At 43.5% G+C, this 27,633-nt stretch overlaps 2 protein-coding genes across 2 annotated transcripts in view; one reads left to right on the forward strand and one right to left on the reverse strand.

Annotated features, from left to right (window-relative positions):
• Positions 1–15,498, forward strand: part of LOC109936064 (choline-phosphate cytidylyltransferase A) — a 55,835-nt gene extending 40,337 nt beyond the window's left edge. The window contains exons 5-7 of the mRNA XM_048604537.1: positions 1,277–1,419; positions 2,660–2,848; positions 8,976–15,498. Coding sequence (XP_048460494.1) covers positions 1,277–1,419; positions 2,660–2,848; positions 8,976–9,173 — 530 coding nt within the window. The 3' untranslated portion in view covers positions 9,174–15,498. The remainder of the gene's footprint in view (positions 1–1,276; positions 1,420–2,659; positions 2,849–8,975) is intronic.
• A 387-nt stretch (positions 15,499–15,885) lies between these two features.
• The window catches only part of LOC109936066 (organic solute transporter subunit alpha-like), a 33,164-nt gene continuing 21,416 nt past the window's right edge, over positions 15,886–27,633 (reverse strand). Inside the window, exons 2-6 of the mRNA XM_048604538.1 lie at positions 26,934–27,045; positions 24,482–24,628; positions 21,001–21,106; positions 17,320–17,483; positions 15,886–15,921 (exon numbers count right to left, since the gene is read on the reverse strand). Coding sequence (XP_048460495.1) covers positions 17,320–17,483; positions 21,001–21,106; positions 24,482–24,628; positions 26,934–27,045 — 529 coding nt within the window. The 3' untranslated portion in view covers positions 15,886–15,921. The remainder of the gene's footprint in view (positions 15,922–17,319; positions 17,484–21,000; positions 21,107–24,481; positions 24,629–26,933; positions 27,046–27,633) is intronic.

The raw sequence follows: 27,633 nt of genomic DNA on the forward strand, positions 1-27,633 counted from the left end.
AGATGGCGGAAGTGTCGGAGGATGATGCGTTGGATCCGGAGGTTGGTGGGGTGGTACGTGAGGACGAGGGGGATTCTTTTTTGGTTTTTATTGCGTGGACGGGGTGTGAGGGATGAGGTGCGGGAGATGTGGGAGACACGGTTGAGGGCGTTCTCGACCACCGAGGAGGGGAAGTTACGGTCCTTGAAAAACGAGGACAACTGAGATGTACGGGAGTGGAATGCCTCATCCTGGGAGCAGATGCGGCGGAGGCGAAGGAATTGGGAATAGGGGATAGCATTTTTGCAGGAAGGTGGGTGGGAGGAGGAGTATTCTAGGTAGCTGTGGGAGTCGGTGGGCTTGAAATGAATATCGGTTTCGAGGTGGTTGCCCGATATGGAGACAGAGAGGTCCAGGAAGGGGAGAGAGGTGTTAGAGATGGTCCAGGTAAACTTAAGGTTGGGGTGGAAGGTGTTAGTGAAGTGTATGAACTGTTCGAGCTCCTCGTGGGAGCACGAGGCGGCGCCGATACAGTCATCAATGTAACGGAGGAAGAGGTGGGGTTTAGGGCCGGTGTAGGTACGGAAGAGGGATTGTTCCACGTAACCTACAAAGAGGCAGGCGTAGCTTGGGCCCATGCGGGTACCCATGGCTACCCCCTTTGTCTGTAGGAAGTGGGAGGAATTGAAAGAGAAGTTGTTGAGTGTGAGGACGAGTTCGGCTAAGCGGATGAGGGTGTCAGTGGAGGGGGACTGGTCGGGCCTGCGGGACAGGAAGAAGCGGAGGGCCTTAAGGCCATCTGCATGGGGAATGCAGGTGTAGAGGGACTGGACGTCCATGGTAAAGATGAGGTGTTGGGGACCGGGGAATTGGAAGTTCTGGAGGAGGTGGAGGGCGTGGGTGGTGTCACGGACATAGGTAGGGAGTTCCTGGACCAAGGGGGAGAAATGATTTTTCAGTGTTTGTGCTGTCAGATTTTTTTTGATAAAACATTAAACTGAAGCCCAGTCTGCCCTGTCAGGTCAATGTGAAGTATGCCGTCGAACTGTTTTGAAGAGCAAGGGAATTATATCTGTCCAATGTAGCAAAACAGATTATCCGATCGATATCATTATTGATGTTTGTGGGAGCTTGCTGTGGGAAAATGGTCTGCTTTGTGTTTTCCACTTAAGTATATTGCCTGAGTTACAAAGGACTTGAGGTCTTCCTTGAGTTGTTGAAAGGTGTTTTGAAACTAGCACCAGGGCATATTTTAAGGCTGAATGATCTGCTTAACATCTGTCTGTGTGACTTACAGGTATGTTTGCCCCAACTCAAAGAACAGAAGGAATCTCCACATCAGATATCATTACCAGGATTGTGCGGGATTATGACGTATATGTGCGTAGAAATCTGCAGCGTGGTTACACTGCCAAGGAGCTCAATGTCAGCTTTATAAATGTGAGTAGTCATTCGTGGAGCAGGGAAATCAGGCTCAGAGTTTCATTTCACATGCTCCATGCTCACTTTTGGCATTGGCACTAAAGGTTTTTTTTTTATCAAGTTTTGCCAGCAAAGAATCATCTGAGCCAGTGGTTTGACTTATTATTTATTGTCACTTGCATTTTACAGCAAATATTACCATAAAATAAGTGAAAAGCTTCAACGGTCGCCACAATCCAGTGCCATTTTGAACAGCTTAAGAATAAAAGGGATAAAAGATGTAACTGGAAGACAATCCTGAGCCCCAAGCCAGCTCACCAATGACACCTGTGCCACCACCGCTTCTCCGCCACAGTGATGCCAATGTCGGGTCCTGTGCCCACAACCAGGAGTCCCTGGCTCTGTTGTCACCTCAATAATACTAGGAGTCCTGACTCCGGGCATTACATGCTGCAGCCACTGCCTCGTTAATGCCAGGAGTCCCAGGATCCACAGCCAGACCCGTTCGCCACCTCTGTCTTGCCAAGGGACCTGATCTGGCTGCCCTCCCCCAAGATGTCCCCTTGCCAGCACCGCATCTTGAAAAGTTCAGATGCCTCTGATCGCTGGAAGAGCTTTGCTACAGCTGCCGCTGCTAGCCCTGCTGCCTCTGACCACTGGGAGGAGCTGCCGTTCTGTGCAACGTGTGCTCTAGCTGCTGTGCTGATTTCGCTGACTAACCTGCTGCGAAACGCTCCAAAGGAAAGAGAAATGAAAGAAAAACAAAGAAAGAAGAAAAGCAGAAGTAAAAAGAAAGAGAAGCACGCAGGAGCGGATGAACCCCAGGAAAGAGCCTGCACGGAGCCTTGCTACTCTTTTGCCATCTTCTCACCAACATGACTCTGGTGAAACTGTCTTGAGGAAAAGCCTTGGTCACGATGAGGGCAGAGACAAAGATTTAACAGAGTATATAAAAAGAAACTTTCCCTGGCAGGGGGGGTCAGTAACAAAAGCATGCAGAATTAAGATAATTGGCAAATACAACCCAGGAGAACATAAGAATTTTTATTAGTACACAGTGAGTCGTGATCCAGAATGCATTCCTAAAAGCCTGGTCTCTCTCAATCTGGTGTGCACCCTCGCTTCTGAAATCATTCTCTCTCTTTCTTTCTCTCCCCCACCTCACATGCACCTTCCTCACAATCACATCCTTTTGCACTCTTACTTTCTCTTGTTCTGTTACTTTCTGACTCTTTCTCTCATGTTTTCTGCTTTCCAGGAGAAGAAATACAACTTGCAGGAACGAGTTGATAAAGTGAAGCAGAAAGTTAAAGATGTGGAGGAGAAGTCGAAGGAGTTTGTTCAGAAGGTTGAGGAGAAGAGCATTGACCTGATTCAGAAATGGGAGGAGAAATCAAGAGAATTCATCGGAAACTTCCTGGAGATGTTTGGGCCGGAGGGAGCCTTGGTAAGCATTTTCACAATTAGCAACACAATTCAGTAACAATAAATGTAAGGGTGATTGAGAGAAGAAGAGTTTATTTGATTATTATCAGAATCCCAATTCCTGGCCCCAGGCACTCTGAATGTCTCCAAGTCATTTATTAAACTTTATCCATAAGCAGCGAGGTACAAAAAAAGGTCTGACAAACAGCAAAAACATTTATATAAAAACCAAAAGAACTATGGATGTTGTAAATCAGAAGCAAGAACAGAAATTGCTGAAAAAGCTCAGCAGGCCTGGCAGCATCTGTGGAGAAAAATCAGTTAATGTTTGGGTTGGGTGACCCTTCCTCAGAACTAGACATTTATATAGTTGAATATTGACTCTTTCTCTGGGAGCAAGGTAAGCATAATCATTTGCAGTTTCTTTGTTTTGTATTTAAAAGAAAGACACTTAGACAGGGCATCACTTTCCTAAGCTCTTCAAATAGATAGAACCTCACCTGGGAGCAGGTAGATTAAATCTGGAGTAATTGAGTAAACTGGACTTATTAGAAGGAAGACAACCTAAAAGGACTATACAAAGGCTTATTGGGTTTTTTTGTTAACAAGGGTGCCACCAAGTAAAATAAAACGTGATGTAAAGGTGGGATAGTAGAGGAAAGAATTATAATTAAATGGGAGATTAAATGTTATGATGAAAAGACTAACTTGCATTTATAAAGCATTGGTCACCTTTGGACTCTTCAAAGTGCTGATTACTTTGAATTATGCTCACTATATTAGTGTAAATAAATAAAGAGAGCACTAAAAGAAATAAGGCCTTTAACAATTAGAGAACATTTATTTTCTCCATATAACTAATTTCAAGTTGAGGCTTTAAAACAGGCTACCTTTTCTTCATTCTTTCATGGAATCAGGGTGCCACTAGGGAGGTCAATATTTGTTTCCCACTCCTATAATTGTCTTGGAAGTGCCTTGCTAGAGCCGCAGTTAAGAGTCAACCACATTGCTGTAGGTTTAGAGGCACATGTAGGTCACACTAGGTAAGGATGGCAGATTTCCTTCCCTAAGAGACATTAGTGAATCAGAAGGATTTTTACAGTTGATCGATTTCATGGCCACATTACTGACATTTTTGAGTCCAGATTTTTAAAATTGTTTGCATTTAAATTCCGCCAGCTGCCATGGCCCAGAGCACTAACTTACTAGTCCAATGACATTGTGACCTTGCCACCATCTCCTTCCCTATACAAAATTACATCCAAACTGGTGAGAATGAGATGTTGACCAATGAAAGCACCTGGTTTGTTGGAAAAGTGCAACGTTTATCTGTTCAATAAGCTCAAGGGAAGAAGGTGGGACTAGTTTGATTTGGGATTATGATCAACACGGACTGGTTGGACTGAAGGGTCTGTTTCCATGCTGTATGATTCTAAATGGATGGAAGAAGACTTGCGTTTAGTTTAAAACCTTTCATCGCCTCAGGATGTGCTGTTGTGATATACTGCCAGTGAAGTGCTTTCTGAAGCACATTCACTACTGTAATGTAGAGAAACATGGCAGCCATAGTAAGATCCCACAAGCGTCAATGCGGCATCAGCTGCTCTGTGTAATATGATAAATGTTGGTTTGAGACACTAAACCAAACTCCACGGCTCCTCTTCCAAATAATAGCCACGGCATCTTTTGTATTGACCTCAGGGCAGAAGATGTCTTGATTTAATCCTAACAGACTGCATCTGTGATACTGCAACAACCGCTGAATACAGCATTGGAGTGTGAGCCTTGATGTTGTCCTTGAGTCTCTGGAATCCGGGAGTCAGAGTGCTGCTTACAAAGCTACAGCTGATCTGTACATGGCTGTACATCCAGAGGTGGAAAATAAAGTCTGGCTTACACTGGAGTGTAGTTGGAGTTAAAGCAAGTTATTTAAGGAACAAAAGGAGGAGGATATGATAGTGGTGTCTCTTGGTGAGAGAAATAAATAAAGTGGATTCAAAACCATAGGAGTGAGATGACCTTTCTCTATGGGGAAGAGGTGGTTGAGAGGATTTGTTTGATATAATCAGATCACAAGGGGTTTAGACAGCATAGACTGGGAGGAGCCATTGGCGAAAGTATTGAGAAACAAAGGGCAAAGATTAAGGCATGTTGCAAAAGAAGCAGTGAATAGATGCAGAATCCCTTCATGTACTGTGTGGTTAAGATCTGTAATGCACTGCCAGAATTTTTATTTCATTATATGCACATGTTGCTGACTGAGCTAGGGTTAATTCCTCATTTCTAATCGTCCTTGAGAAGGAGGTAGTGAGCCTGATGTCTTGAATCACTGCAGCCCATAGGATTTTGACACAGTGACACTGAAGGAACTGTGATATGTTTTCAAGTCAGGATGGTGAGTGGCTTGGAGGGGAACTTGCAGGTGGTGGTGTTCCCAGGTGTCTGCTGCCCTTGTCCTTCCAGGATTTGTCTTTTATTTATTCACGTATGGGACATTGGCATTGCTGGCTGGTCAGCATTTACTGTCCATCCCTACCTGCCCTTGAATTGATAGGCTTGCTAGGCCATTTCAGAGGACAGTGGATGGTCCACCAAGTCATTGACATAAATGATCTGGATGTGAATGTACAAGGCCTGATTAGTAATTTTGCAGATAATACAAAATTAGGAGGTATCGTTGATAGCAAGGAAGGTTATCAAAAATTACAGAGGCATCATGATCAGATGGGGAAGTGGGCTGAGGATTGACAAATGTATTTCAATACAGATAAGTGTGAGGTGTTGCATTTTGGGAAGTCAAACCAAGGTAGGACTTATACAGTAAATGGTAACGTCCTGAGGAGTGATGTGGAACAGAGAGACCTAGGAGTACAAGTACATAGTTCATTGAAAGCTGTGTCACAGACAGGGTGGCGAAGGAGGCGTTTGACATGCTGGCCTTCAGCGGTTGAGGCGTTGAGTATTGGAGTTTGGACGTGATGTTACAGTTGTATAAGTTGTTGGTGAGGCTGCACTTGGAGTATTGCGTACAGTTTTGGTCACCCTGTTATAGGAAAGACATAGTTAAACTGGAAAGTGTGCAAAGAAGACTTACAAGGATATTGCCAGGACTAGTAGGCCTGAGCTATAGGGAGCCGTTGGCCAGGATGGGACTTTATTCCTTGGAATGTAGGAGGATGAAGGGTGACCTTGTTGAGGTGTATAAAATCATGAGGGGCATAGATAGGATGAATGCATATAGTCTTTTTCCCAGGGATGGGAAATTGAAAACCAGAAGGTTTAAGGCGAGAGGGGAGAGATTTAAAAAGAGAGTGATGCATATATGGAATGGGTGTCAGAAAGTGGTTGAGACAAGTACAATAGCACCATTTTTAAAAAATTTGGATAGGTGCGTGGATGGGAGGGGTTTAGAGATATATGGACCAAATGCAGGCAATTAGAACGAGCTGAGTGGGCACCATGGTAAGCATGGACCCGTTTGGGCCAAAAGGCCTGTTTCCATCCTGAGTCACATGTCAGGTGAGGATGGCAGATTTCCTTCCCCAAAGGACATTAGTGAGCCAGATGGGTATTGTTGACAATGGTTTCATGATCATCAGTAGATCTTTAATTCCAAATTTTTTTTTCATTGCATTCAAATTCCACCATCTGCCATGATGGGATTCAAACCAGTGTCCTTAGAACATTAGCTGAATTTCTGGATTAGTAGTCTAGTGATAATACCACTAAGCCATCACCTCCCTGCCTCCCATTGCCATGGTAGAGATCATGAATTTAGAAGCTGCTGTCAAGGTAGGCCTGGGGAGTTACTAGAGTGCATCCTGTAGATAGTATGCGCTTCTTAGACCATGTGGCGGTGATGGAAAGATTGAATGATGAATGTGGGGAATGGTGTGCCAATCAAGCGAGTTGCTTGATCTTCGATGGTGTCAGGCTTCTTGAATATTGTTGGAGCTGAATGTGTCTGGGCTCATGAAGAGTATTCCATCACACTCCTGACTAATGCCTTGTCGAGCTTTGAGCATACCTCTGACCTGCTCAGTTTTAGAGGCAGAAAAAATATTCAGGAGGAAATTGAATTATTATCGGAGAATGAGGAATCTTCAAGGCAATGGGGAGTTAGTGTGCAGTGGCATAAGGCCAATTGCTTCTTCAGGGATCCAGCACAGACATGATGGATTGAATGGCCTATGTTGTAACCATTTTGTAATTCTGTCTGTGAGGATTGCATATGTAGAGCCATAGAGTAGAGCCATGCAGCATGGAAACGGGCCTTACGACCCAAACTGGTCCATGCTGACCATGGTGCCCACTCAGCTAGTTCCAATTGCCTGCATTTGGTCCATATATCTCTAAACCCTTCTCATCCATGTACCTATCCAAATGTTTTTTAAATGTTGCTATTGTACCTGCCTCAACCACTTTCTCCAGCAGTCCATTCCATATATGCACCACTCTCTGCATGAAGAAGTTGCTGCTCAGGTCCTTCTTAAATCTATCCCCTCTCACCTTAAACCTATGCCCTCCAGTTTTCAGTTCCCTATCTCTGGGAAAAAGGCTACATACATTCATCCTAAATATGCCCCTCGCAATTTTATACACCTCAATAAGGTCACTCCTCATTCTCCTACATTATGAAGTCCTATCCTGGCCAACCTCTCCCTATAACTCAGGCCTACAAGCCCTGGCAACATGCTAGTAAATCATCTTTGTGCACTTTTCAGTTTAACTATGTCTTTCCTATAACAGGGTGACCAAAACTCTACACAATAAACATCTTGTATTTCAAACAGCTACAGATACTTCACACACTCAATAGTTCAGGAGGCAAGGGATAAAGGCACAACAAAATGAAAAGAACAGATATGATGCTGCAAAATGATAACACTGTAAAGTCCATTTCAAAATAATTTTACATCTGTAAAGGTCACTTAAAAGCTTATGATTATTTGGTACTGCCATAGGACTCTAAATACTTCCAACATTGAAGAAAATGTCTTTCCTAAATCAAATCTAATGTGATGACAGAATCACAAAGTCAAGAAAAGATTTTAAAGCAGGCTTTTTGAATAGTTTGGGAGGATAAACTGCTCCTCAGTGACATGGGTAATGTATCAACCAGATTGGCATTGTGACAAGTGGTAAGAAAATTAACAATGGGAAAACCTACTTGACCTCATCCTCATCAAACAACCCATCACGGATGCATTTGTTCATTACATTGCCTCTTTAAGTTACAGCTGCATAATCCATGTGGAGAGGAAGACTTGTCTTCACGTTGATGGCAGCCATGTTATGTGATCTAAACATCATATTAATGGGTTAGATTCAGATCAAAAGTATCATAAGGCACTTTTAGCCAGAAGCAGAATTATACATCATCTCAGTCATTAAGCATCATTCAGTCACTCAAACATTATAGTCAAGGCAGGGATCATATCGAGAATCCCAGCCCTGCAGGTAATCCCTCCTTCCCCCAGTGAGAAGGTTTGGAGTAGGGTAAAATTAACCATACGCCCATCACCACTTCTGATGGTGTAAGCTAGCCTCAAGGACTGCGTCTCCTCTGTGCTCACTGATGTTCACTGGCTCCCAGTCTAGTAATGTCTCAATTTTATTATTCTTGCTGTAACATTCAAATGACTTTGGGGCCTCAGCCCCTCTCTATCTCTTTAATCTTTTCTGACCCTTCAGGTTCAATTGAATTGCTCCACCATCAGCAGCCTGCTTGAACCCTCCAAATCAACATCTTTGACCATGCTTTGGCCATATATCCTAATATCTCTTTCTGTACCTCAGCGTCCTGTTTTGTTTGGTAATCACGGTGGTTACATGTCTTGGAATGTTTTTGCTAGATTAACTGGAAATTTAAAATAACCTACCCCCGCAAGCTGGGCACACTCAATTGTTGCTGAAATTCAAGGAATAGATTTCTGAGAATGAAAGAAGTGAAGGATAATATAGGAACATGTATTGAGGTAGAAGATGAGCCATGATCGAACTGAATGGTGGAGTGGACTCTAGGGGGCCTCCTGCTCCTATTTATGTTTCTTAAAGATGCGTGTTGTTGTTTGAGAGAACGGTTGTGAACCCATGCAGGTTTAAAAGTGTCCTAAAGTTTTCTATTTCATTCACCCCTCCTAAAACAGAAGCATATGCTGAAAGAGGGCAAAGGTCGAATGCTGCAAGCAATAACCCCAAAGCAGAGTCCGAGCAACAGTCCAGTCCGGGAGCGTTCCCCGTCGCCCACCTTCCGATGGCCGTTCTCCAAGACCTCCCCGCCATGCTCACCAAAACCAGAGTCGGACGCGGCTGGCTACGCCATCAGCGACGACGATTCAGAGTAAAGGTCTCTCTCTGTCTCTCCCGGAGTCTTCATTTCACCCTCAACACCTGTCTCCTCCAGTTCTGTCTATTGATTGCCAGTGATCCACGAGGACTGCAGGCTCGAGGCAAGTGTCACTCTCCAATACGTGTACACAGAAAAGAAGTTCACACAAATAGGGTCAAGTTGGACTTTGGAATTAAAACATTAAAAACAAAATAATTTTCCACAGGGAAACAGCTTGAACGATGTAAACTTTTTTTTCTTTTTAGCAAATTAAACTAATTTAAAAGAATCACTGTAAAGATCATGAGGGAAAATGGCTTTCTTTTATATTTAAGGCCTAGTGTTGTATCTGAGTATCTGCACGTCAAAATGTAATGTGTGTTTCTAATGTGAGAGGCTGGAAACGCATGCTTGCCTCAATTTGGTGGCCAAAAGACTGTGGTGGGGTAGTGGATTGTGCTTGTATCTGTTCTTGGGCTTTCCCATGCTACTTCCATTCAGCTGAACAGTATTCCCCAGTGAGAATAGTGTTGTAATTTGCCAGTTAGTTGCATCCCCAACTTCACCAATCTCCAGATTTGAAATCTCACCTCCCACTCTGTCTTGTGTCCAATCTCAGCGAACTGGTTCAGTCAGCTTCTGCAGCCTCCATTGAACCCAAGAGGGTCATTGGAACAAGGATGTGATCAGTTCAGTCCTGCAGCCATGGAATGCGATGCACTGGAGGAGATGAGACAGAACTGGGATGTTGGATATACCCACAATGCCATCTGCTGCAAATTTACAAGAGGTGGTTTAATGACCACTTTTTCCGTATGCAACAGTTGAGATTCCCTTCCTGTGAGCCTTCTTATAGTTTGTTTTGTGCGTAAGTACAGACAGTGATTCTGACTGGTGACAAGGTGGTGATCCGGGCTGCCGCATGTCAAGCACGCACTGTCTAATAGGTAAAAAGATTTGTGTACAACCCAGGGCTGGGGAGCTGTGGATGAACTGGGCGCTTTCCATTTCTAGCGGAGCTTGCACTATTTGCGTGGCAGGAAGTCTGTGCTGTAAATCACTGCCATCAACCAGTTTCTCTGGCACTTGACAGTTTGAACATGTTGGTGTATAATCGGTTGTTTTTGCACTTGGAAAGCTCAGACAACTCTTGAGATGAAGCCCCTGTGGGATTTCACTCCCGTTCCGTACACTTGGGAAGAAAAGAGTTTGTAATCTTTTCGATGACTGTCCTGCAGTAGGACAATGAATTTAAGGACTGAATCGAAATATTCTTTGGAATCCCACTGCTTGAGATTGGTGCGTGTGTTGTACTTGTCTGCACACTGCTCATGGACAAGGATATGTGGGAGTGTGTTCCCTGCCTGTGCTATACTTTGCTTTCTGGATGCACACTTGTGCATGTTTGCCGGAGAATGTCAGTGTTTGTGTACAGACTGGTACCAAACATTCTGTATTCATCCACCCTCTTTGCAGGAGTTAATTTAAGGAATGACATTGAAATAAATAATTAAGGATAAACACCTTGTAAGTGCAAAGCAGGACCAGCCAGTCCTTAAAGAGACCAGGATGATGTTTTAGACATAGGTAGCTCCTTTATCAGAGCTGCCTGTGTTTAACTAAAGCTGTCAATTCTCTCTCTCTCTCCCCCCTCCCTTTTCACCCCACTACCCCACCCCCCACCCACTTCCCTATCCCTACCAATTTTGACTGATGTGCATTTTTCCAGAAGGTCCTCCATTCAGATTTGTTTTTTAATAAAAACGCATTGTCAGAAGTACAAGTTGTGACCACAGATCATTCAATTCCAAACTAGCGAGCCAAGGGCATACCAGTCATGAATGCTTTCTTTTCTTTATTCACTCTCAGGATGTGGGCATCATTGGTGAAGACCTATCCCTATAATTGCCTGCAGAAGGTGGTGGCAAGCTGCCTCTTGAACCACTTCAATCCATGCAGTGTACCCACAGAGCCTTTGGGGAAGGAATTCCTGAATTTTGATCCTTAACACTGAAGGAGTGGTGATATTGTTCCACTTTAGAATAACATAATTTGGAGGGGAACCTACAGCTGGTGGTAATCATGGGTTCGGAAGGTGCTGTCTAAGGAGTCTTGGTGTGTTGCTGCAGTTTATCTTGTAGATGGTACACACTGCAGCCAATGTGCATTGCAGATGGAGGAAGTGAATGTTTACAGTGGTGGATGGGCTGCCTTTTTGCTGAATGGTGTTGAGCTTCTGTGTTGGCACTGCATTTATCCAGGCAAATAGAAAGTTTTACCCCAAGGTCTTCACAGTTTCCACTGTCCTTCAGCAATGTTTTGATGTCACATAAAACTAATAATTAAATTGTCTGATGACTGGCTTCTGTGGTGCTGTGGCCTCAGGAGAAGACCAAGGTGGATCAGTGACTAAATACTTCTGACTGAATGTGGTAACTAACACTAAGAATGTGGAACTTATAGTCTGGTCTCTGCCATCATTAAGGATGGGGTGCTCATGAGCCTTCTCCTCTTGTTGGTTACATTTCCATCCCCATTCACGACTGCAATACAGAGCTTTGATCTGAATTATTAACTGTGGGATCACTGAGCTCTGTCTACAATGTTCTATACCATTATTAAATGCATGCCTTCGTGTTTTGTAACTTCACCAGGTTGAAGTAAAGGATACATTGGGCATGAGGTTACAGATTGTGAGTGATAGCCCATGATGCCTCATTGCTGCTGTCTTTTGAGTTGCTAAGTTTGCTCTGAATCTTATTTCCTTCAGCAATGTAGTAGTCCCGCACAATGTGATGGCTGTTATTCTGTTTGGTGGTCAGTCCTACTTATATTATCACGGACGGGTACATCCATGAGGGTGAGAGAAAACAGTTTGTTTTGCCTTTGTTAGCTCTCTCACCACCCGTTACAGGTGCAGTTTAGCAGTTATAAGCTTCAGGACTTGGCCAGCTCGGTCAGTGGTGGTACTGCTGAGCTACAAGGCTCCTTTCATAAAATCTTCCAAACCTACAACCTCTACCATCTAGAAGGACGGGGACATGGGGTACATGGGAACACCACCACCACCACCTATTAGTTCCCTTCCAAGCTATTCAGCATCCTGACACAGGAAATATACCACCGTTCCTTCAGTGTCAGTGGGTCAAAATCCTGGAACTCCCTCCATTAAAGCAGCATTGTTGGTGTACTATACCTCAAGGATAGCAGCGGTTTAAGAAGGCAGATCACCATCACCTTCTCAAGTGGAATGTGGGCAATTAAAACTGGCTTAGCTTGTGAAGCACACATCCCATGAATGAATAGAAAAGAAAATTGAAGTCCCCTAACTAGAGCCCATTCTGTGTTCTTGCCACACTTCTTTTTCTTGATGTGGAGGAATCCTGATTTGTTGCTGACCGAGCAGTAATTAGCAAGAGCTTCCCTTGTCCACCTTCGACCTGATGCAGTGAGACTTCAAGGAGTGTGGGATTAATGTTGAGGACACTAGGGCCACTCTTGATTGTATACTGTGCCTCCAAGACTTCTCTTCATTCTCAATGCCTTTACCTCTGGTATTACCCGAGGATTTGTCATTAACCTCCATCTGTTTCTCATCTACAGGCTGCTCTTAGCTCCTGTGAAGCACATTGGGACATTTGATTTTATCATCCAAACAGTGTGGCAGCTACCACATATATATTGATGACACCCAGCTCTACCTCACCACCACTTGTCTTGACCCCTCCATAATCTCTACATTATTGGACTATTTGTCCCACATCCTCCAAATAAATATTAACAAGACCAAAGCCATTGTCTTTACTTCCTGCCACAAACTCTGCTCTCTAGCTAATGACTCCATCTATATCGCTGGTAATTGCCAAGGACTAAATCAGGCAATTTGTGACCATGCTGTGTCATCTGACCCTGTGCTGAGCAACTGACTGTATATCTGCCTCATTAATGCATCCTCATAGTTCCACCTCTAACATTACATGACTGTCCTTAACTCATCTCATCCACTGCTGAAATCCTCATTCACACCTGACTTCTCCAGTGCTGTCTTGGCCAACCTCTGTCTTCTGCGCTTCACAAACTTAAGGTGATCGTCAACTCTGCTGCCTGTATCCTAAGTAGCATTAACTGCACACAACCCTACCCCCCTCCCACCATGCTGTCATCCACTCTGCACTCACTGACACACATTAGCACCCAGTCAAGCAACGCAATGATTTTAAAATTGTTATCTTTGTCTTTGAATCCTTCCATAGGTCTATAAACTCCACCAGCCCTATAACCCTCAGATCACGGTCATTCGAGTCATTCTCACTCCTTGAGCATCTCCAATTGCAATTTCTTCACCATTGGTGGCTGTGCCTTCACGTGCCTGACCTGAACCCTGGAATTCCCTTCTCTACCTCTATATCCCTTTTTAAAATGCTCCTTACAATCTACCTCTTTGATTGGGTTTTTGAACATCTGTCCTTGTATTTCTTACATAACTCAGTGTTAAATGCCTGTTAAAAATGTCCTATGGAGCAAGACGTAACTAGGGAAAGTTACAACAGGAGTCTTGCATGTTAACTGGAAGGTAGGTATCTGTGGGTGTGATCTCTTCAGACTGTAACTTGGCTAGTCTGTGGGATCACTATCCTGATCTTCACAGATGTTAGCAAGGAGGACGCAGTTTGTGCAGTTTGATGGTAAGCTATTTGTCCCATTGCTGCAGCATTGCTTTTGGTAGCTATCTTGATAGCCAAATGGTTTGCTCGGCCATTTCAGAGGGCACTTGAGAGTTAGCCACATTGCTGTGAGTCCAGAGTCGGATGTAGGCAGGACCAGGTAAGGATGACAGATTTCCTTCCCTAAAGGACATTCATGAACCGGATAGGTTTTTAATGACAATCCGGTGGTAGTTGATGGCTTCTTATTTTAGTTCTCCAGCTCTCTCGAAATTTGAATTCATGCCACTCTCATTACATCAGGCTTCTGGATCACTAATGCAATGACATATAAACCACTATGTGTGGTTGCCCTAATTGCAGGACAGGAGAAGTTAGATTGTTGTCCTGTCCGCTGGGCTGTGTCTGTATCGTTTTTCAGTTTTGTAGAAGTTATGACAGCTTTATTTTATAGTAAGATCATAAGGCTTTTTGATATCACCAGCACTATAAATGAGGTGAATTCCACGTGCTATCTGACTGTTATTCTATTGCACATTGTACAGTAATAGTAATGGATTGGGCTGCACTGAAATCTGCATTTCTGTGTCATCTCGGTCTTAGTTTTTGAAGAATGCTTTAAAAAATAGCATGTGCGTTTATATAGGGCCCTTCATGACCCTGGGATGTCCGAAAGCCCATGGCATGCCAATCAAGGGGTTTACGGAGTTCAGTCACTGTGTTGTAATGTGAGGAGACAGGAGGGCATTGCCAAACCCCAGGCTGTCTGCAGTTTCCACTGCCTCAATGCTGCCTCAGTGCTGAAGCCGGAGATGCAAGGAACCAAGCTTGTTGCAGTTTGGGTTAGAGCCAGAAGGACACTTGTCTGGTAATTGAGTTGGGAAGGTGCCCCTTTGAGGGGAAGTGGGCTTGCTGGCTGCAAGAGCCCTCAAATTGGGAACGATGACCACTGCTTATTGAGTAAGCACCACACCCACATTCTCCCTGCTCACTGGGAGTTACCAGGACCGTTCCCCAGGAAGGCATGACACCGGAAATCTGGTGGCAATGGCTTCAAAAGTGTTAGCTTTGCAACCTCCAGTTCGCTCACAGCAATGTGTGTCAGATTGACCCCTGACCCTCAAACTTCACATCTGTAAAATGATAAGATACAGGAGCAGAAGGAGGCCATTCAGCCCATTGGGTCTGCTGTGCCATTCAGTGTTATTATGGCCAATCTCTGAGAATGGATCTAAAGTGTGGGGGGTGTTGGGGAAGGTGGGGTGTGTGACTTGCTATTTCAGTCAAATCAGGAATAGCCAAACTCTACAAGCGTTTCCTTGACTGTTGGGTGAAAGATGGAGTGCAGAACTATTTCTGTCTTGGTGTTGTATTTTTAAAAATCCATATGTTATTTATGCAATACAATGTTCCTGTGGGCAATCCTTGTGAATCATTTAAATTTATACATTTGAAAAAAGATTAAATCTTAGACGTTTTGTTAAACTTGGGTGTTTGGGGACACAGGGAGGTTAAATTAACAATAGTTGAAATGCAAGGTGCTATAAGATCGGCTTTGAGCTGAGATTTTTAATAGAGATGCATGTTGTTGATAAGTGGATTCTGTGCTGATCTTTTAATCAACTTACAGCTGTTAAACAGTGGAAAATTGTCTGATTAAACAGCATTAAAATAAAACTCCGTCTGGTGTCCTTTTTTCCCTCTTTGTCGAATTGGCGCCTCTTCCTCTAGCGTAAGAGTTTTCTGCCCCCCCCCACTTCTCAGTAGAACTTGAGATTTGCTTGAGTTACGAAACCTTAGGCACTGCATTGCCAATTGCTTAAGGTGTGAATCTACTCCACTTTACTGCAGCTAATTGTCAGCACACTGCTTGATCACGATGGGATGAATGAAGTATTCCAGTTCTGTTCCCTTCCTCTACCTAAGGAACGTTGACAGCAACAGTCACTGATGATGAGGACAATCTTGGCTAGATTTTCACTTCATCCATTCCTGTACATCCAGAGGAACTGAGACTTGATCCACCTCTGTCTTGAACATTTTCAAAGACTCGGTTTCTGCTACCTTTTCAGCAGGAGGCTTCCAAAGCACCTTGACACTCTGCGGAGGCAGGGGGAGCAATTGTCATCTCTGTCTTAAATGGGTAAACCTTATTTTTAAACAGTGACTCCTAGATCTAGATTCTCAGTCAAGGTTTGAAGTTCAGATGAATGAAACGTGGACTCATGAAACTCAAGATGTAGAGAATGAGCAAAAAGATGTATGCAGTTTCAACCCTGGTTAGAAAATCTCAGATGAGAGAGCATTGTCTCAGAATAAGGGTTCAACCACTTTGGACTGAGATGAAGTGTGTCTCCACTCCATAGGTTTAATCATAGCGAGCACCTTTTGTTCCTCTAATTGCTACCCTGGGCTCTGCAACCATAATCAAATAGTCCTGAAAGGTTGCAATGATATTGGCATCAAATGTTGGCATTTGTGAGCCAGGAAATAGAATGAAAGGGAAGAGACAGAACTTCCATTTTGACAGCATGGAATAGTGCATCGTGACCTTGATGACCAGTCACCTGACCTTGATTTCAAAATCACAGGATTCAGGAATTTGAAAAAATCTGCATTTTTCACCTAAAGATCATAAGATACAGGAGGAGAATGGGCCATTTGGCCTATCGAGCCTGCGCTGCTATTGAGTGAGATCATGGCTGACCTGATAATCTTCAACTGCACATTCCTGCCTTTTCGCCATAATTCTTGATTCCCTTATGATTAAAATTCTACTAAGGGCTGCACAAGAGGTAAGGCATTTGTACTACATTGGTCACATCTTTATCCTTCTTATAATGAAATAATTTTGAAAGGCTTTTATGTTGGCAAACCATTCTGCTCAGCGAAATCATGGTGGTTGAGTTGGGGTTTCTTTTAAAGGTGATATGGAATGCAGTGCCTGAAAGTGGCATATTCAGTGATCACTTTAAAAGGGGAATTAGCCAAATACTTAAAGGAAGGAGTGGAATGGAAAATGCTGGACTGTGAGGAAAGAGCAGGTGGAGGAACATTGTGTGGAGTCAGAAAGACTGCAGCGAACTGCATTCCTTTTACAAGGAGTTGTTACAGGCACAATGGACTGAATGGTCTCCTGATGTTCTGTGAGGATGTTTCGGGGTTTACGCTGAACACAGGATGAGGAGCAAAAAGAAAAAAGAACCATCTGCAGGATGGCACCTTGACAGATCAGCAGTCTCTCAGTGGGCAGTGTCAACCTAGGCAATGTGCCCAAGTATCTGGAGCAGGGTTTGACTCCATACAACCTTCTGAATCGAGTCCGTGTGGGGGATAGGGCTTAGGGAAGAGGTCAGACTTAAAAGGCTGCTTCATGTAAAGTCGTAATTTTAAACTAATTTTTTTTGTTTAATTGTTCCATATCATCAATGCCTCCTGGTTATTTTGCTGGTTTACAGAAGACATTATCTATCCTAAACCTCCAGGTGGGGTAGTGACCTAGTTTGTTAGAACACTCTGTTGGCATTCTCTCTTCTCTTTGCCTTGGGATTCAACCGTGTCGCATGCTCTGTATCCCGGCTGATCATCCTGCTTCCTGTACGATGTTCGTGTAAGCATTCCGACAAAGAACATCTCTATGATTAGGAGCTGGTTGTTCATGACTGTGAAGGAAGAGAGAGTTCCAGGATTAATATCTCTTGCAAAGTGGAAAAATAGCCTAGTGTTTAAGATGTTTTGGAACAGGATGTGGTCATTCAGCCCCTTGATCATGGCTCGTCAATATCTTAACTCCACCCCGCATTTACTCAAAACCCATAATCCACTTACCCAACAAGATCAAGAATTGGAGTTCCTATCTGGAGGAAACAACTTCTCTCTGTCCAGATGGTATTGTATTGGAAATTTCAGAAGCCCTGGCTAATGCTATGCGGGGCAGGGGTTCATATCCCACAGTGCTCAGTGGAATTTAAAATTGAATAAGATCTGGATCTACTTTCTGAAATGGTGACCATGAAACTATCATTCTTTGTTGTAAAAGGACCCACTTGGTCGCTTGAGTCCAATGGCTCCTTTGGAAGAAGAGTAAATGAACTCAAAACATTAACTCTTGTGCCTGTCTCCAAAGATGCTACCACACTTTGTTTCATTTCAGATCTCCAGCATCCAAGATCTTTTGCTTTCATCTCGGTTTGGTCATTTTTTTTTTTGGTGGAGGGAAATCACCATCCTCACCTGGTCTGGCCAACATGTGAACCAAGATCCACAGCAACATTGTTGCCTCTTACCTACCTGCTGAAATGGCCCTAGCAAGCCTCTCTATTAGAGATGGGCAATGAATATTGGCTTCGCCAACAATGCCCACATACATGAAAGAGTAAAGAAAAAAGTAAAGGAGCTCCTTTGATCATCTTTTAAACAGCTTACTGGAGCAACCTTATTCCTGAACCCTTTTAGTACAGGTAGATTTCTCTGCTGCATCCCTGACAACGCCACAATCTCCAAGCTGAGGTATGGAGCTGCAGAACTGAACCCAAACTCCAGGTGGGGTCTAATCAGAATACTGGGTAGCTATATTTAAGCCCCCTTGAGATAAAAGCTAATATTTCATTCTACTTTTTAATTTAATAGGTTTGATGACATCCATAATCCTCTGCAGGAAGTCATTAATGCATTTTGGAAAAGTAAAGTCTCAGGAATATGTTTGACCCGGAGATGGTTTGCTGTTCTGCTTTACTGCAATCGTTATGTGCTTAACAGACAACGTAATTAATTCTGGGGAGTGAAATTTAGTCCAAGCAGTCCCAGTCAGCATGGGAAGGTGTAGAGTAAATATCTTACACTCTCACTCTCAGATCTCAATACAGCTGTGGCACTTCCTTCATTCCATCTACCCTCCTGATTAAAATAGTTGAAGAGTTTGCCAGGGTTCGTGGATAGAACTATTTCCTCTGGTCAGAGAATCAAGAAGCTTAAAGAACTCGGCCACAGGGGTGGTAATGGCGAGAAAACATTTCTCCATACAAAGGGTATTGGGAGTCAGGAACTTCCTCACTGTTTCTCTCCTTCCCCCAAAAACCTGCAGTTTGGGGGTCAGTTAAAAATTCCTAAACAGTTTTTTGTTGGTTGAGAGTGTTAATAGTGGGTAAATATATAGAAGGTTTAGATCAGCGATTGATCTAAAGGAATGGCCTCTTCTTGTTTATAACTCACCCGTTTTCTAATATTGCAGGCAGCTACCTGTTGAGGTTCCATCAATATAATGGGCTGTTGAACGCGCTGAGCAATTGGGAGCAGAATGCATTCCAGATTTGTACCCCTGCTCTTTGCTCCAATAACTTTGGTTTCAATTTAGCAGGGATATGACTGTCCTCAACCCCTGGGTTGGAGATTTGTGAGAAGCTGTGTGTGTTGGGGAGTGGAGAGACGATATTGTAGGAGAGGAGTGTCAGCATAAAGGGGGTTGGAGTCAGCATATTGTACATTCCTTTGAATATGGCCTGGAACCAGTGGGTAGGAGTTTTCCTGTGGGAATGATCAAAAGAGCAAGAATGTTCCTGCATCAGTCCCCATCATCATTGAAAAGCAAACCAGAGATGAATGGGGTGAATCACCACTTGGAAGAAATGGATTGTTATTAGACAGTGGGAGATCATGAAGGAATAAAATAATTCTCTAAAGAGACATGATTTTAGTCTTGGTGTGTAAGTGACCCTGACAAGAACAGCATTAATTAATTAATCGCTCATTCCTAACTAAGGTGTGCCATCTTCTTGAATGGTCATGGACATTTACAGCAGCAAAGGAAGCCATTTAGCCCATAATTCCTGAGCTGGTCATCAAAGATCTGACTGCACTAATCCCAATTTCTATCTGTTGGCCCATAGCCCTGGACACTATGGCATTGCAGGAGTCTCTGACTCAACCACTTTCAGACAGTGATTTTCAGACTCCGACCACCCTCCAATTGAACAATATTCTCCTCAGTTCTCCTTTTGGTTTAATCTATTGGTAATTGAGCTCTCTACTAGGGGAAAAAATCATTACAGAGAGAAGTTGAGGTTCTGTCATGGCTGCAAGAGACTGGATTTGTGTTTTTACTACAGTCCGACTGCATCAACATCACTTACACTGAGACTAGCATTTTGTGGCCTTATTTCTGGAGGATTTTAACTCCTGTTATTATTCATCTGGCAATAACTGCCAACTGCTAAGGCTATTGATGCTTGGGTGGGGAGGTTGTTAGAGTCGTAGAGTCATAGAGCATGGAAACAGACACTTCAGCCCAACTTGTCTATGCTTGACCAAATTTCCAAAACTAAATTAATCCCATTTGCCTGCATTTGGCCCATATCCCTCTAAACCTTTCCTATTTATATAGCTGTCCAAATGTCTTCTAAGCGTTGTAACTGTACCTGCATCTACTGCATCTACCACTTCCTCTGGCAGTTTAGTCTACATTCAAGCCACCCTCTGTGTGAAAAAGTTGCCCCTCAGGTCCTTTTTAAATCTTTCACTTTAAACTTATGCCCTCTAGTTTTGGATTACCTCAACCTAGGAAAAAGACCTTGGCTATTCACCTTATCTATGCCCCTCATGATTTTATATACCGCTATAAGGCCACCCCTCAGTCTCCAACGCTCCAGGGAAAAAAAGTCCCAGTCTATTCAGCCTCTGCTTGAACAAGATTTGACACCAAACTGGACAAGATATTAGGACAGGTGACCAAAAGCATAGGTTTTTGGGTTTGTTTTAAAGGAGGACAGAGGTGAAGAGGTTTAAGGAGAGAGTATCGTACCTTAGGACCCAGATAACTGAAACCACAGCTGCTAATAGTGGAATGATTAAAATCAAAGATATATAAGGGTTAAGAATTGGAGGTGTGCTGCCGTTCGGAGGATTGAGAGGCTAAAGGAAGTTTAAGTTGGGAGAAGCAAGGCCATGAAGGGATTTGAGAGCCAGGAGCAATTTTAGATGAACGTATTGGTGGTGTGGCCAAGCATTGTACTCAGTGAACACATGGCATAATGCGTGACTGGGAGTTAATAACCTACCAACTGTGTTCCCAATCTGCTGAAAGATGAAGTTTAGGGTCGTCAATCCCTCCCACCTCCCCCCAGCCCCAGCTGATTCCCACCACTCTCCCAGCTCCATGCTCTATTCCAGATTGGAGTTACATACGTTGCCCTCTGGTCTTTGCAGAGTAGGGGGGTGAACAGCTGATGTGTCCAGCTCTCGCCAGTGTTCCAATGATAGAATTCTGTAGCGAGGACAGGATCAATATTGCCTGTGAAAGGTGAGAAAGGGAAAGCGTGTGAGAAAGTTAGTTTGGAGTTCCTCGTTGTTTTTGCATTCTACCATTATGTCCAGGAATGGTAGTCAGTTGTTGTTGTCTTCTTCTTATGTACATAGCGTATGTAGAAAGACCACACAAATGGATCAGATACTCCATTACACCAGCAACCACCCCGACGCCCACAAATGGAGCCGCATCAGAACACTATTTAACAAAGCCACAACACATTGCAGTGACTCAGAACCACACAAAGCAGAACAAGATCACTTATACGGAGTCTTCATAAGGAATGGATACCCGAAAAGCACAATCCACCGTTACCTCCGCGACAGACTACAAGAAGACGCAACATGACCAGAATCACTTATCACCCTACCATACATCAGAGACATGTCAGAGATGACTACAAGACCACTCAGACCCCTAAGTATCAGAGTAGCCCACAAACTGACAACCACCCTGCAACAGCTACTGAAAAGGATCCCATACCCAAAACCAGCAGAACCAGTGTAATATACGAAATACCATGCAAGGACTGTGAGAAACACTACATAGGCCAGACTGGAAGAAAATTGACTATACAGATACATAAACACCAACTAGCCACCAAGAGACATGACCAATTCTCACTTGTCTCACTACACACAGACAACAAGGGACACAAATTCGACTGGGACAACACATCCATAATCTTACAAGCCAAACAGAGACACGCCAGGGAATTCCTGGAGGCCTGATATTCTAACCGGAACTCCCATCAACGTACACATTGAGTTAGACCCGGTGTACAATCCACTGAGAAACAGAACCGGAAATGGTACCAAACACCCCAACAAGCTGAGGCATATAAATAACAAGCGGGACAGAACCACCAACGCTTCACCAGAGATGCACTGACAATATTACCTAGCAGGGTGATAAAGCATTTGCAACCAAACCCACCGGCTCGGCGAGCATGTTTACAACCTCATTTACAACTGAGCTACAAACCTCAACGTGGTTTTAATGGAGATCTTGTGATGCAGTGGGTAATGTCCCTGCCTCAGAGTCAAAAGCCCACCTGTATTCAACTCCAACTCGAGGACACCAGTTTTGGTCTCCTTACTTGGGAAAGGATGTACTGGCACTGGGGGCGATGGCTGGGAGTGCAGAGCAGGTTCACTAGTTTGATTCCGGAGTTGAGAGAGTTGGCTTATGATGAGAGATTGAGTAGACTGGTACTATACTCATTGGAATTTAGAAGAATGATTGAGATCTTATAGAAACATATTAAATTATGAAGGGAATAGAAGAAAGAAGCAGGGAAGTAGTTTCCACTGGCAGGAGAAACAGGAACTGGAAGGCATAGCCTTAAAATAAGGGGGAGCAGATTTAGGACTGAGTTGAGGAGGAACATCTTCACCCAAAGGGTTGTGAATCTGGAATTCCTGCCCATGATGCAGTTGAGGCTACTTTGTTGTTTTTAGGGCAAAGATAGATTTTTGAATAGTAAAGGGATTAAGGGTTATGGTGAGTGGACGGGTAAGTGGAGATGAATCTACAAAAAGATAAGCCATGATTTAATTAAATGGCAGAGCAGGCTTGATGGGCGAAATGGTCTACTCCTGCTCCTATTTTTTATGTTCTTATGACTTCACAGCCAGGGAAGGCGCATTCTTAGTACAGCCAAATCGGTTTGGATTCAACTTATTGAACCTAATGTACACGAAAGGTTAGTTGTAACTGTGATGGCAAAATCATTGGAGCCTTTACTGTCACTCCATAGCTCCAGACTACAAAACACGTGAAAGTACATGTTTTGACATGAGCCTTAGCTACCTAAGTAAACTATAACACGGCACCTGCTTTTCAGTTCTCTCCTTCTGGAAAGAAACTTCAGATTTTGCTTTATAATGGTCTTATTAACTGTTGCTGCTATCAGTGATTTGGGATACTGAGCCCCTAGATCCCTCTGCTTCTCTCTATCCCACTTTCGAGCAGTTTGTAACCTTATTCTTTGAGAAAAACTTACCTCCTGACACTTCTCTCGTCTGACGTTTGTGTCAATTACACACTTATTCTGTACATTTCTTCATGTTCTCCTGTTTGTCTGCCTCATATTCTTCATTTAGTCATTTCCAAGTTTTGAAATACAAATTCTTTACATAAATGGTAAATTACAATATTACCAATGCTGATCCGTGAGGAGCATCACTTCCTACCTTTTGCCATCTGTGCGACCACCTTTAATCTTGATTCTTCGTGTCACATTTAGTAACCAACTTGCTATCCTCATCCATTGACTCCACGTGTCCCAAACTGAGGGTCTACTACATGACCCCATCAAAGGCTTTCTGAAAATCTGAATATATTTCATCTGCAGCATCATTTTATTTGTAGTGATTGTTTCATACTTCCGTAGCTGTGTTCCTTGACTATTTGTATGTACCGTTCTATTAACAAGTCTTCCAGTAATGCAGCAATTCATGTCCACACGCAGCAAGACTTGCACTGCTGTCAAACTTTCACTAACAAATGGCAAGTAATGTTTGTGCCACTGAAGTGCAATCTCCAACAAGAGAGAATATAATCTTTGTCTCTGAACATGCAATGGCATTACTGCCTGAAAATCCTCTACTAGCAACATCCTTTTGGCCACCATTGACTAGAAACTGAACTGGACTAGCCATATAAACACCATGGCGACAACAGCAGGTCAGAGGCTAGATATCCTGCAGCAAATAACTCATCTCCTCACTAACTAGAGCCTGTCCACCATCTCAGAGGCACAGGTCAGCAGTGTGATGGAATAGTCCCCACTTGCCTGGGTGAGTGCAGCCCCAACAACCCTCAAGATGTTTGACACCATCCAGGACAAAGCAGCCCACTTGATTGGTACTGTATCCACAAGCATCCACTTCCTCTACCACTGATGCTCAGTAGCAGCGGTATGTACTATCTACAAGATGCACTGAAGAAATTCACTGAAGATCCTCAGATAGCACCTTCCAAACCCATGACCACTTCCATCGTTCACTGTTCCTTCACTGTTGCAGGAATTCCCTGCCTAAGTGCATTGTTGGTCTACCTATAGCACATGGACAAGGTAGCAGCTCACCACCACCCCCTCAAGGGCAACTAGGGATGGGCAATAAATGCTGGCCAATCAGCCGTGTCCATATCCCCGAATGAATTTAAAAAATTGACTGCCCTTGCCAGGAATGCCCAAGTCCCAGGAATGAGTGAAACAATTATTTAGGAAGAAACCCTTGCTCCTTACCTTGTTCTAGACCCTATTCTCACCACTTGTTCATTCCCACTTTGGGCTTATGTTCCATCTGTCAATGATCATCCCCCTGGAACAGCTTGAAGTTGAGACACACTCACCTGAAAAAGTGCAAACTTGGCCTTTAGGTTCTGATCTGTCATGTGCTGTTTAGCCTCTCGGAAGAGGATATTTGTCGGCCAAAGTCCAAGGATTGTGGACACTCCCAGGAACAGGTCGAGCCAGAGATAGATGCTGGTTGAAGATAACTGAGGCAACAATGCAACATGGGAAATAAAGAAGAAAAAGGATGAGAGGTGTGACATGGATGGTTCAAGCCATGGCAGTATCTGAGAATGAAATGTTGCTGTGGAGCACAGTGGAGAAGAGTTCTGCTGGGAGAGTCCTGATCCTGGAAGTACTCAGTATAACTGGGAGAGCATGCAGACAACTGTGTTTTCCTGAGTCTTTATGGTGCAGATGGAGGTCATTTGGACCGTCAATTTCATGCTGGTTTCCTGTAGAACAATTCAGGTAGCCCCATTCCTCTGCTCTATTTGCATTTTGGCAGCAAGGACATTATTTAAATGGACAAAGACTGCAGAAAGCCATAGTGCAAAAAAAAAATTGGCATGTTATTCATAATCTCCTTGTTGACCTACCCCTTTCGTATTTCTGTCTCTGTCTGGGCTATTGCTCAACCTATCACCATCTCCATACTCCTCACCACTGCCTCCCACAAGCCCCCCACCCAACTTCAGCTCCAGCATAAATACTACTTATTCCTAGCTACTAACAGATCTGATGAAGAGTCACCAGGTTTGAAACATTGACTCTTCTGTTTTCCCACAGATGCTGCCAGACCTGTCGGGACTCTCCAGCATTATTCTGTTTTTGTTTCAGAATTTGGGAGTCCTTGCACATAAAACATTAGCATATACATTCAGTAGATAATAGGAACAGGAATAGGCCATTTAGCCCCTTGAGCCTGTTCTACTGTTCAATGAAATTGAGGCCATAGCTTAATTCCATATAACAGCCTTTGGTCCATATCCCTTAATATCTGTATTCGTCCCAGATTTAAAATTAAGTACTGCTGTTTGTGGAAGAGTTCCAAACATCTATCATCCTTTGTGTGTAGAAGTGCTTCCTAACATTGTGGGTCTACCTACAGCACCTGGATAAAGTAGCAGCTCACCACCACCTCCTCAAGGGCATCTAGGGATGGGCACTAAATGTTGGCCAACCTGCGATGCCCACATCCCCGAAAAGCCTATTTTGTCTCTCCTTATCACTTAATCCCTGAAGTCCAGATATCATTCTTGTAAACCTAAATTGTACTCCCTCCAAGACCAATATATTCTTCCAAGTGGGGTCTAACCAGGGAATTGTAGTACTGCAGCATAAAGTCTGCGTCCTTATACTCCAGTCCTCTAGATATGAAGGCCAGCATTTCATTAGCTTTCTTGATTATTTTCTGCACCTGTTTATGACATGTTAAAGATCAATGCACCTGAACTCCCAAATCTCTTTGGTCATCCATTGTATTTAACTTCATACCATCTACCTGATCCATCCTTTTTCGGTCTTTTGCTCACATTGAACTCCATCTGCCCCAGTTTTGCCCATTCACTTAGTCTATCAATATCCCTTTGTAATTTTATGCTATCATCCACATACACTGTCTACAATGCTGCCTAACTTCATGTCATCAGCAATAGATAATAGGGTCAAATACAATCAGATAACAGGAAGGTTAATGGAATGTTGGACATTATTTCAAAGGGTATGAAAATAGGGAATAAAAAGAAACTTGCCATATCTGGCAAGTTAAGTATGGAGAGAAAAACAGATTTAATGTTTGAAGTTCAATTTGGAATGTGGAAGGTTTGTGTCAGACTCAAAACATTAACTCTGTTTCTCTCTGTCTACAGATGCTGTCTGACCTGCTGGCTGTTTCTAGCATTATTTTGTTTTTATTTCAAATTTCCAGCATTTGATTGCTAGTGTTAAAATCAGTCAGAGAGTTGTGAAGAGGAATGCCACATGATAATCCTGGCTGTTGTGGTATCATGGGCACAAAAGCCCTGACTGGGAGCTCAGAGAGTGACAGGATATGCCCACTATCTCCTCCCAGAACTGATTCTGACGTTGGATGTAGAGATGTCCTCTCTTCCTACAGTCTTCCTGCAGCTCGCGTGCAGGCAGGAACTGGGGCTGAGACACATGTCCCAATGAGCAGAGAGGCTGAGTGGAGTGCTACAGAAAGATTTGCATTCTTGTAGTGCCTGTCACCACCTCTGGTTAAGCAAACAAAATGAAGTGTTTTTGAGGAGTTGTCACTGTTGTAGCATAGGAAATACAACAGCCAATTTGTCCACTGCAAACTCTCACAGAACAGCAAGATAGTCATGACCTGATTTTTGTGGAAGATAAATATTGGTCAGGCCATTGGAGATCCTGCAGTTCTTCGACAAAGTGTCCATGGCATGTTTGAATGTTTCCCAGACATGAGCTGGTTTTAGCTTCTCATTGAAAAGTCAGACACAATGAGGTTTTTTTTATCTCACTCACATTATCCGGATCATACAGGCCATTCGTCCATAAAACAATTCCCAGGAAATAAATGACAGGCCGAAGACAAGCCACTTGGAATGATCCCAGCACAAAAATCCTGAATTTCTTCCTAAGCAGATCAAAAGTAAAATAAATTTAGGGTTACTTCACAGGTTTCAGAAACTGGCAAGGATTTTCCGCTAGCACTTGCATTTATGTAGTGCCTTTAACATGGCAAAAGATCCCAAAGCATTTCACAGAAGCCTTATTGAACATTATTTCTCATTGGACCACGTGAGGTGATATCGCGACATGTGACAAAAAGCTTGGTCAAAGAGGGGAAGGAGAACTTTAAAAGCAGAGCGGTTTAGGGAGGGAATCCCAGAGTTCAGTGTTGCAGCAGCTGAGGGTATGGCCTCTAACAGTGCAGTGATTAATACCAGTGAAGCACAAATAACTCCAGCCATGGCTAGGCCCGGGTGCCTGCATCGGTGGCTTCCAAACACCTTTATGGAAATGGGACTAGACTTTAAGATCTGGACTTTTTTTTAACCTGTTGGTATCCTCTTATTTCTCCTGTTGAAATTTTTAAATGCTGGTTTTGAAACCAAGTTGGGGCCGGAGAAAACAAAGTGTAGAGCTGGATGAACACAGCAGGCCAAGCAGCATCAGAGGAGCAGGAAAGCTGATGTTTCGGGCCTAGACCTTTCTTCAGAAA

This window comes from Rhincodon typus, chromosome 13 (assembly GCF_021869965.1).
Source record: "Rhincodon typus isolate 14 chromosome 13, sRhiTyp1.1, whole genome shotgun sequence".
Taxonomy (NCBI): Eukaryota; Metazoa; Chordata; class Chondrichthyes; order Orectolobiformes; family Rhincodontidae; genus Rhincodon; species Rhincodon typus.